Source organism: Microplitis mediator, chromosome 2, assembly GCF_029852145.1.
Source record: "Microplitis mediator isolate UGA2020A chromosome 2, iyMicMedi2.1, whole genome shotgun sequence".
NCBI classification, from domain to species: domain Eukaryota; kingdom Metazoa; phylum Arthropoda; class Insecta; order Hymenoptera; family Braconidae; genus Microplitis; species Microplitis mediator.
In genome coordinates this window covers 16645690-16657200 of record NC_079970.1, presented here as the reverse complement: position 1 = coordinate 16657200, position 11511 = coordinate 16645690, and the positions used below count along the sequence as shown (strand labels likewise).

General features: G+C 24.4%; 3 protein-coding genes across 4 annotated transcripts; 1 reads left to right on the top strand and 2 right to left on the bottom strand.

Moving 5' to 3' along the window:
• Positions 1-2790: 2790 nt before the first annotated feature.
• Positions 2791-7055, bottom strand: LOC130664275 (peptide methionine sulfoxide reductase). Of its 2 annotated transcripts, none has more exons than XM_057464161.1 (5): positions 6901-7055; positions 4200-4408; positions 3877-4094; positions 3529-3786; positions 2791-3431 (listed from the first exon to the last, which is right to left on the bottom strand). In XM_057464161.1, exons 3-5 carry the CDS (start codon positions 4026-4028, stop codon positions 3197-3199), a joined length of 645 nt encoding a protein of 214 aa, XP_057320144.1. In that variant the 5' UTR covers positions 4029-4094; positions 4200-4408; positions 6901-7055; the 3' UTR covers positions 2791-3196. The 2 variants fall into 2 exon arrangements, with proteins under 2 accessions (XP_057320144.1, XP_057320146.1); XM_057464163.1 differs by having other exon boundaries at positions 4200-4288; positions 6901-7042.
• A 60-nt stretch (positions 7056-7115) lies between these two features.
• On the top strand, positions 7116-8400 carry LOC130664272 (tRNA (guanine-N(7)-)-methyltransferase non-catalytic subunit WDR4). The gene has a single exon (XM_057464156.1). It carries the CDS (start codon positions 7234-7236, stop codon positions 8398-8400), a length of 1167 nt encoding a protein of 388 aa, XP_057320139.1. The 5' UTR covers positions 7116-7233.
• Positions 8392-11275, bottom strand: LOC130664271 (26S proteasome regulatory subunit 10B). The gene is made up of 6 exons (XM_057464155.1): positions 11107-11275; positions 10817-10896; positions 10690-10729; positions 10100-10609; positions 9744-10007; positions 8392-8725 (listed from the first exon to the last, which is right to left on the bottom strand). Exons 1-6 carry the CDS (start codon positions 11201-11203, stop codon positions 8535-8537), a joined length of 1182 nt encoding a protein of 393 aa, XP_057320138.1. The 5' UTR covers positions 11204-11275; the 3' UTR covers positions 8392-8534.
• Between the last annotated feature and the right edge of the window lie 236 nt (positions 11276-11511).

Below are 11511 nucleotides of genomic sequence, written 5' to 3'. Positions count from 1 at the left end.
AATTAGCACAGACTCAAGTACTTGCAATAACAATTATTCATTTAAATTTATTAACGCGAAAATCTAATCAATTTTTAATAACGATATTTTTAATTTGTGCGGAAAATACGCCATAGAGTTTAATTAGTTAAATTAATTTTTCAATCAAACATATTTTTAAATTATTACCTCAATTCATGTGTTATAATTAAGGTACATATCTCAATTAACAAACCAATCGAATTTTTTTATTTTACTATTCATATAAATATTTCAAGCATATAATGTTGTGAATATGTGAAGCAAATATAATATTGAAAATATCACGCTTACAGCTGATAGGATCAATTGAATCCGTTATGATTAAATATTTAATGAAAGTTTTTACGCTTTAATAAGTACACTTTTCACAAAACAATTTTTTAAATAAATTATTATTTATTGTAAATATTTAAAAATCTGCTATAATTAATCACAGAGAATAATAATTGAGATAATTAGTTGTTAATTATTGTTTAAATAATTCAAAAATGGATCTATTAATTAATATGACGTTTTACGCAATTACTATTGTTTTTTCACCACTGCTTTATTCACAATAAAAAATTATACTTGCCTTTAATTATAAACTTTAATTGAGTTATTTAATTTATATCGAATTATAATTGATTTTTATAGGAATACATTATAATTTTAATCCGAGATTAAACAAATTTTGAACGAATTAGCAAAGTTATTTATAACTAAAGGTCATTATTAAATTATTTTAGTTAATTAAAATTAATTATTTTAACAATGGTAAATCAATAAAGACTGTTTGCATATTATTAATTTTTTTTTCCTATTGGATATTAATTTATTTTAATGTACATTCAACTGACTTGAACTTTAACAGCCCAAGTAGCACACGGATTTGTGACATCTATAAGATAGCAGTTTTAAGGCTGTTTTTTGACCTATCGTTAATAAAAATATCTGCTGCTTAAATGGCTAGACACAAACGGCGGCAAAAAAAAAAAATTACAAATAATTATCAAGTCAGTCATCTGAACGATTTGTCAATTGAGATTACTTTTTTAAGACGGGAAAAAGAACACAAATTTTATATGACGTCTAGGACCAACACCTGTACGACTTATTTATATACAAAAACTTTTCTTTGAGACATAATAAAATTTGTCTTGTCCTTTTTAAAACATCTTTATGACATCTAAAAGTTGTCTCTGTGCTACTTGGGAGGATATCATATGGAACAAAAAAGTTCCAACAGTTAATAGTTATGTTTACAGTATCCTAATAAATGTTTATTCATTGATAGTTGATAAATTTTAGCCATTTTATAAATATATTAGTCATGAACACGTTATATGAGTAAACTTTACTTTTATAAAAATTTTAATTGAGATGTTTACCTTAATTTTATATTGCATGTAGGCTTAAACGATGATCTAGGTTCTGCTATATTAATATATTGTCACTGTTATTAACAGTTGATTGCCGCCAACAATGAAAAAAAAAAAGAAATAATTAAAAAAACTCATGATCTCAACAAATAGCAGTGATGATAATTAAACTTGATGGGTTTATTATAATCATTTAGATCTCTTCGTAAAAAATTATAACAAAACAATAATAAAAGGTGCGATTTTTGTTTTAATATAATATGTTTTATTTTATTTTAAAATATATTGAAATTATAAACTTGATATTTTAAAATGGGAAAAGCAAAAAAATATGAAATTTTACATTAAACTAATTGAGGTAATCTTAACGTTGCAAGTAGTTAAAAAAAATTTTATACTTTATAATTTAGTAAAATCAACGACAATTGTGCGTATATCAATAGCAATCTAATTATATAGAATTAAACTTTTAAAATATTTATAACAAAAAAAAACCTTAATTTAAGCAACAGGATTACCTTATTATAATTATTAATAATCTTTTAATTGTTGATAGCTAATTTATTCACAAAAAAAAAAATACTCAATTGATTTAAAAGTTTAGTAGAAAAAATTTATATTAAATTTCTTATAATCATGCGGTTTTCTAAAATTTATATTGCATTTAGTCATTATTATGAGATTGAACTAATCTTTTTTTTTTTTTAATTAATACTAATTCATAAGATTAAGACAATTTATAGCCAATATTATATAATTTATATTGTATTTCATAATAATCCTGTTTTGTAATATTTGTTTTATAAACTAATATTAAGGTCGTTACATGACGTTTTTACATTAACAAGAAATCAATTAAACAAAAAAAATAAAAATATCGAGATACCAAATATCTTCCTTGAAAAGAAATAATAAGTCACATATTAAACATTTTATATGAATATTTTATGTGTTTTTAATCTGATAATTTAAACTGAGATAATTTTTGAATAGTAAAATATTTGATTATATAATGCAGCAATTAATCAATATTATATATCGGTAATTTGCTTTTAAATTGAATATGTTTTGTTAAATTATAATATATAATTTTAATGAATTTTAATATAATTACCATTGTGTATTAGAAAAAAAAAAAAAAAAAAAAAAAAAATTTCGTGCAACTGCTGTGAAATAATTTTTTCAAATATATGATCGGTACAAACAATACAAGCTCTATTTATAGAGCAAATACTGAGATCGAAATACGAGTGACTGAATTATTATATTAATATATTAATTAATATTAATTCGAACTATGAAAATTGTGTATGTTTCTAAAAATGAAAAAATTAAATTACCGAAAGAAGCGCAGGACACGTAGTGAATAAAAAAAAAAAAGTTAACAAAATAAACCGTATATTTTAGAGTATTTGTACTCGATACGGTTGAAAAATTAAATAAAGTTGGCAATATACTTGAATAATTGTTTTTTTTTTTTTTTTTTTTTTACATTTATAAATTTTAAATTATTATTTTAGTTGGAAATTTTTTAAAGATAACATATTGAAGGTTGAAAAATATTGTTTGTTTACAATTTAGCATAAGTGTAAAAATATTATTTGCAAATTAAAATCTGTTGCTTTATAACGTATTATATTTTAGGCTTTGAGAACATTATTTCAAAGAAACAAAAAAAAAGTAGAAAAATTTTTAATAATAGTGAATAAAAATTTTTGTTTTCAAAACTTCACAGCCTTTTTAAACATTCTTAACATTAATAATTGTTATCGAAATATAAGAAGTTTAAAATTGGACAAGAAATTTGTGAATCATTAGCAGTACAGTCCTGTTCCCTGATTATCAATTACACATTTCTTGACATAGTCATACTGTTTTTCATTAAGTGTTTTACAAATAGGATCATTATCGAATTGCTCAAGTGATCCAGCTCCCGCTACGTAACCGTTTAATCTTGTAGCTAATGGTGTATGAAGATCAGAAGCTTTTGCGATACCAAGAGCTTCAATAAGAGAAGTGTGCAACTGTAAACGATATTTTTGATGATAGCTGTAATTATAAAATAATTATGATATAGTATTTTAATTTTTCATCTTCAAGACTTAAATTTATCGGGAAGATAAAAAAATAATCTAAATGTATTTACTCTTCAGCAGGATAAAATTTATCGAATTTCTTAATTTGCGTGGTAAAAGTTGTTCCCCGTTTGTTTTGTTCTTCATTAAGAGATTTTTGTGCCTCTATTTTTTGCTCTTCATCATGGTACAGAATTAATGAAGCATACTGTGTTTTTATTTTTCTTGTCAATCCATATTCATGATTATTCCAAAATAGACCCAGTAATTGAGAAAAAGATGCCGCACTCGGATCATATTCAATTTCAATGACTTCAGTATGATCACCTCTATAACATAAATATTTTTTTTTTTTTATTTAAAATATTACTATGGGAAATTATGCAATACAAAGAAATATATATGTATATATAACATACATGTTTTTGTATGTTGGAGATGGCTTAGTGCCACCGGCATATCCAACACGTGTTCTTGTTACACCTGGAACTACTCCAAAAAGAGCGTCACATGCCCAAAAACAACCCATTCCAAATGTCGCTTTCTTTAGTGCTTCTGATTGACCCGGCATTTTATATATTATATTATACAAATTCTTTTTAAACTTTATTTATAAATTTATTATTTGACCTGGATTCTATAAAAATAAAAACATGAATGAAAAACTTGTGAATATAATCACATATAGATTTAATTTAAATGAAATATTAGTAAAAAAAAAAAAACATACATCAATACTTACAACTATTAAATTTAGAATTTGAATAGTTAAAGGTCAGTGTCAAAATTAGAAGAGCTAAAGCACTTTTCTCGAACTGGTAAAGTTTCAGACTGAAATATTTAATAAAATGTCAGCTTTTATGTCTGATTGGAGGTCTTGATGATACCCCCTCTTTTTTAATGCACTGTATAGTAGAATCTACTTTGCGGTTCAGAATAGAAGTAAAGGCTCTGTTAAAAAACATAGAGTATCAAGGTCAAAAGAAAAGGCGTAATACTTGATTGAAGATGAATTAAAATTATTGTTGAAGATATTTAATATAATCGATTTATTATGCAATACAAATTATTGTTAAGTGGAATATATGTGAACAAATTATAGTCGAATATAAAAATGAATGTAAACAAATAATAATTTTAAAATATGTTTCAGAGCAATTACATCAGATTGTGAAAATCATTTGTTGTAATTTATAATTAATTTTACCATTGACACAGCTAGTTCGTTCAGTAAGCTAAGGTCAATGATGAGTTTCATATTCATTTATTTTCGTATTAAATAATTATAATTACGAATTATTTTACTATCGCTTCAATTTTGTTAATAATATTGGAATTGTAGATATATTTATATATATATATATATATATATATATATATATATATATATATATATATATATATACATATATATATATATATCCTGAGATTGCGGTTATTTTTGCAGAACCAATGAAATTAAATTTTCATTCATTTTTCAAAATTAAATAAATATATTTTTAACTTCCCGCTAAGAAAATCAAAGATTTTCGAAAAATTCTGGAAGTTGTTGTTTTCACCCCGACTTTTGAAAATCGAGTTTTCATCAAATGCGACGTTTTGAGGACCTAAGAAGCAATTCTGACTATTTTCAGCATGATGTCCGAGTGTGTGTGTGTGTGTGTATGTGAACACTCTATAACTTTTTAACTATTCAACCGATTTGGATGGTTAATGTGGCAATCAAAAGAGCTTGTTAGCCATCAACTTTCCTGCAAATTTCAGATCATTCGATCGAATAGACTCTGAAATAATTAAGAAATACGAAAAAAACAAAAAAAAAATTTATTGTTTTTTTGAAATTGTTTAAAAACAACTTGATCAATCAATTCCAAAATCTATTCAGCCCTAAAAATTTTTTATTTTCTACTATAATTCCTAATTTATAAAAAAAAAAAAAGTATAATTTGTCAACAATTTTTAAGTGTTTAATATCTTTTATAGTGTAACATAACAATTTTTTGCATAAAAAATCACCTAAAGACAAATTATAAAATTATAACTATTAAATTTATTCCTAAATGATGAAGCCATTAAAAACTTAAATAATATAATTCCTGCAGTTATTAATAAATAATCGATCTACTCAACAGTATTTAGGTCAGTATTACCCCTAATTATTCAATACTAAATAAATTCTACATAAGCTATTACAACTATTTATTATTAAGTAAATTTAAAAAATTGCAAGTTTATTCATTTAAAATTTGAAAGTTTTTAAAAATGACTTACTATTTTGCTTGTATATTTTTTTAGATCAATAATTTGAGAAGACGAATAGCTTTATTACGTTCTTGATATTTTTTTGATCAATAAATAATATAAATTAAAGTATGTTATTTAAATTATAATTCTTGAAAATAAGTTTTATTACAAATGAATAAATGACATATAGTATCGCTAAATTTTTATTGAAGCAAAATTATATCGAATTTACATATCAAAATCGAAATAATGCGCAAGCGTTCTTCATGACTAAAAAACCGCTGAATAAATATATTTCATATGAATTTATATAAGATTAGTTTTAATGCTTATAATTGATAATTTTGAAGAAAAATTTTTTTTATCATCTTTTAATGATAAAAAAATTAAAATATTCTAATTTTTATAAATTATAAAATATTTACCTGAATTGTTTATTTTTTTTACTAAGCCTAATAGATCAATAAAATTTTTTTTGTCTAATCATTAAATTTCGTTAAACAAAACTATTTTTAAAAAATTATTAAAATGTCAGTGATTACACCGAAATGATATCCGTCAAAATATCGTAGTCATTAATGTAATTTTATGAATGAGTCTAAATGTAGCAGACATGAGACAATTTATAAATTTTTAACAAGTAAATTAATGAATTAAAACAATGAAATTAAAAAAAAAATGCACGGAGTGATTTTTCATTTATCTGAATACGAATTTTTTTATTTATTTTCATTCTACTTACATTTTATTTATTTCTTCAATAATTTTAAAAATTTCCACTTGTCAATTACATTCACACTCATATTTTAGGATTGTGATTTTAATCATGATATAAAAATTATTATTATAAATTATCTCTTTTGTAAAATAACAATTTTAAAGATTATATTTATATACTTTTATTTTATAGTATGTTGATTAATAAAAAAAAAAATAAGTAAGATTTTTTATGAGTGTAGAAGTAGCTGGCAATTAGCGATTTTATGAATTATGGAGTAAATAAATAAAATGTGAGTGTAATAAAAATTAAAAAGTGCGTGTTTAGATAATTTAAAAATTAGTACATCCTTTTTTTAATTTAATTAATATACTTTTTTAAATTATCTGATATCTGCTACATTCACACTCAGGATTTTGTAAAACTTTAAAATTTATGAACTTATATTAAATATGAATATATTTTAGCTATTCAGCTTCACCTTGTAAATAATTTCTTTCAATGTACAATAACTCCTCGTACATAAATAAAAGAAATGTATATGTTATTCTTTTGATATATTATATAATTTAAAATTTATTTTTTATATAAACTTTAGATTGAAATGAACAGCTTTTAAATAGAATAAATAAATTAAATAAGATTAATTTTAACTTTTTTTTTTTAAATAATTTATTTTTAACATACTGTAGAAAATTGAATATGAGTCGACCTCTATGTGTATTATAAACATGTATACATATATTCAATTGTTAAATATAGTATAGCAAATAGCAAATAGTATTCCAAGCACGTGTTGTTGATAACTGCAATAATGAGTTTTTCAGTATTCAACTCAAATATAATTTTGTGTAGTGCTGATAATGTTATATCATATGATTACAAAACAAAAAGTGAATTATCATTTGAACTTCCAAAATTAATAATCAGTGATAATCTTAAGCTTCATAACAATCTTGATATTGAAGCATGTCACGGTATAACCTCAATAACATTTTCATCTGATGGACAATATTATTGTGTTTGTACAAATCGCAAGCAATTGTGTCTTTACAAACGTAAAGATAATACTCTTGTATCAAATAGAACACTAGTAAGAGCAGCAAGTAAAGTTCAATTTACTCCAAAAAATGATGTAGTAGTTGCTGATAAATCTGGTGATGTTTATCTATACCATACCTCCAATTATGCTAATGAAGGACAACTGATACTCGGACATTTATCAATGCTACTTGATGTTCTGGTTACTTCTAATAATGATTTTATTATTACGGCTGATCGAGATGAAAAAATTCGAGTATCTAAATTTCCAAATGCTTATAACATTCATTCATATTGTTTAGGACATACTAAATTTGTAAATAATATTATTGAATTACCTCATGATATTAATATTTTAGTATCTGCTGGCGGAGATGGAGTTTTTAAATTTTGGGATTTCAAAAATGGAGTTGAATTGAATTCCGTTAGTTATAAAGACAAAATAAACGAAGACGACGTTAGTAAATTGAATGAAAATTTACGTAATTTGGAATTAACTGAAGTAGTTGATAATTTACCAGTTAAACATATGAGAATTATGAAAGTTGATGATAATTATTCTATTTTAATCCTTAGTTTTTATGGCAATGGTAATATTATTATTTATCATGTCACTGGGACGCTATCCAGTGGATTAAATGTTAATTTTAAACAAAAAATTTACGAAAAGGATGAACCGTTGGAATGTATCTTACAAGAACATCAAATGTGGTTATTATTCGATGATGGATTAAAAATATTTAAACTTAAAGATGAAATTTTTATTGAAAATACAGAAATGAATGACAATCTTAAAGCATTAAATGAATCATGGAGTTTATTGAGAAGTAAAGTAATCAATAAATTAAATTTATATCCTATTCTTTATAAAAGGAAATTCGATACTGTTCAAGAATATCAAGAAAGAAAAAAAAGTCGATTAACAACTATAGTTGATTAACAAATTTTGTATTTTTGTTATTTTGTATATAATTATAATCAAATACAAATCGATTGTGAAAAAAATTCACTGTTTATTCAAATTATTATTATAATAAAACGCATAGATATAAGAAAGCTTAAATAAAAAAAAAGTTAAACTGGCTTGTAATCTAACTTCGACTCCAATTTTTTGTTATCTGATACTTTTCTAACCGCCTTCATAAAGTCTTCCTGAATAACGTATTCTCGTTCTAAACGTATTGCAAATAATCCTGCCTCTGTGCATACATTTCTTAAATCAGCTCCGTTAAATCCATCTGATAGTTTAACAACAGCTTCGTAATCTGCAATTAAGTATTATTTTTTAATATTAAGTTTAATAACTTTTTTTCAAATTTTCAACCTCCGAATTATCATATTGCAATATTTTTATAATAAATAGCGGTTATGATAAAGGTACAGACTATTTTTTGGATAATATTATATTTTGTATTAACGGTTCTTATTTTTTTATTTCAATGAAAGGTAAAGAAAATAAAGAATGACGATTCAACAGTTTTATAATTCAATACAAAAGTTAGTGAGAATTAAAAAAAAAAAATCCGGTTTCAACTTTGATGAAATATTAATTAAGACGCGTTTTCATTTGTTTCTCTATTCGCACTCAAGTGGATAAACGGTACTATCTTTGTTGCACTTGTACAGTAAATGGAAACTTTGTCCAAGCTTTTCTCGTAAACAAATGGAAGTTGTCAAAAAATTGAAGTGCACTTCACTAGTTCATAGAGTAAAGCATCGGGTCTGTGTCTTTATTTAGCGTTTAGGGTTTTTATCTCAGAGAAAAGCTTGGACAAAATTATCTGAAAACGGTTCTTAAAAAAATTTTTTTTTTAATGGAAAGCAATCAATAAAAATTATTTTAAATATTGTTTTTTTTCTTTGTTGAAATAACATTTCAAGAGAATAAAATGATAATTTTTTCAATTTAAATATTGTAACACCTAATTTTAAGGATCTTGAATTCCCAAAAATTTCCAACTTTCAAATATTTTTAAATATTTAACTGAAATTTTATAAATATTCTAAAGTAACTGCTATTTTCAAGGCGACTAAAACATCTGCGACCTCATTACTAGACCCTCTAACTATAATTTTCAAAAATTTCCAAAAATCATGTTACAATACTCAATGTATTCAAAATGTTAAAAAAAAAAAAAAAAAATGGAACTAAAAGATTTACTAATAAAATTGTCAATATAAAAAACTTATTAAAATAAAAAACGGTTGATACTATAATCTCAATAATTTTGTAGTGAATATTTCATATTTAACATATTATTTATAATAATTAAAATCCCTTACCAATTTCTCCATGTTTAGCGATTGGCAGTGCATGAATTTTCAAAATTTCTAACCTCGCCTGTTCATTTGGCAATGGAATTTCAATTTTCCTGTCTAATCTTCCCGGCCGTAATAAAGCTGGGTCAAGAGTATCTGGTCTGTTAGTCGCCATAATCATTTTAACTTGACCCAAGGAATCAAAACCGTCCATTTGATTCAATAACTCCATAAGCGTTCTTTGAATTTCACGATCAGCACTAGTACCCTCAGAGAATCTTCGACCACCTGAAGAAAAAAAAAAAAATCATTATACAAATATTGATTCTATTCGAATGAATTATTTTTTACTAATGCATATAACATTAAATAATATTCACCAATAGCATCAATTTCATCCATGAATATAATGCAAGGCTGATGGTCGCGAGCATAATTAAACATTTCACGAATTAATCGAGCTGATTCACCAATGTACTTATCAACTATAGCACTCGAGACAACTTTGAGAAAATTAGCATCAAGTTGGCTGGCAACAGCTCTAGCTAAAAGTGTTTTTCCCGTTCCAGGAGGTCCATATAAAAGACATCCTTTTGGTGGAGTAATACCTACTCGCTGGAAGAGTTCAGGATTTAATAAAGGCAACTCTATGACTTCTCGCAGTTCACGAATTTGTTCACTCAGTCCTCCAATAGCTGAATAAGTTACATCACCAGGATCTTCATGGGACATATTATATACCAGAGGATCAACTTCACGGGGTAAATACCGCATAATAGTCAAAGTAGTCATATCAAGAGCTACTCTTGTTCCTGATTTTAATTTGTTTTTATCTAATTGACGTCTGCATCCAACAACATAACGTGGGCCATTGGTAGCCTTTACAATAACTGAAACAGATTTTTATCTTTACAAACGTGATCAACCAATTTATCTATTATTTAATCATTAAATTTTATTTAAATCTTACATTTTTCTTCAGTCAGCTGTTTCAATACTTCTCCCACGATCTGAAAATAAAATTTTTAATATTATACTTTTTTTAAAAACAAAATAAATGTAAACAAAAAAAAAATAACTAAATCTGAACTACTCACCTGGCCTACACTTTGCAGGGCTTTAAGATCATTTTCTGATTTGTCATACTGCTTGGCAAGATCCTTCGAATGTTCACGCACTAAAAATCAATAAATAATTCTATCATACATACTTTTAAATACACTTTAACGAATTGTATTCATGTCACACAATTGTTTTCATGTATAGTAAATTTAAAAATTGACAGAATCATGATCCAAGTTGTGAGGTTAGGAACATAAACTATTTCGGATTAGTTATAGAAAATGGAAAAAAGTAAATAAAATTATAAATACAATAATGTACGTACTTTCTTTTAATCGTGACTCAGTTTCTTTATGTTCCATAAGTTTTTTTCTATAATCTTGAAGAGCTTTTTCACGTACGGGATCCATGGCTGCAGCCATTTTTGGATTCTATTTTGCTGTATAATGATGATCAGTGATCAAACCAGATCAACTCTTATAAAGACGAGAAAACTTACGACACCTATAGTGTTTAAATACAATAATGTCAATGGAGAAATTAAAGTCGTTAAAAAGTTGAATTAGTTGTTATTGAAAAATTTTAATTTATATTATCTATTGTAATTAATATTTAAATATAAAACTAGAGCAAAATATTATTTATAAAAATTATTGAAAAGTAATTTTAGTTGATGTTTAAAAAAAAATATAATATATGTATTTGTTAAGAACTCCGTAAATATTTGTAT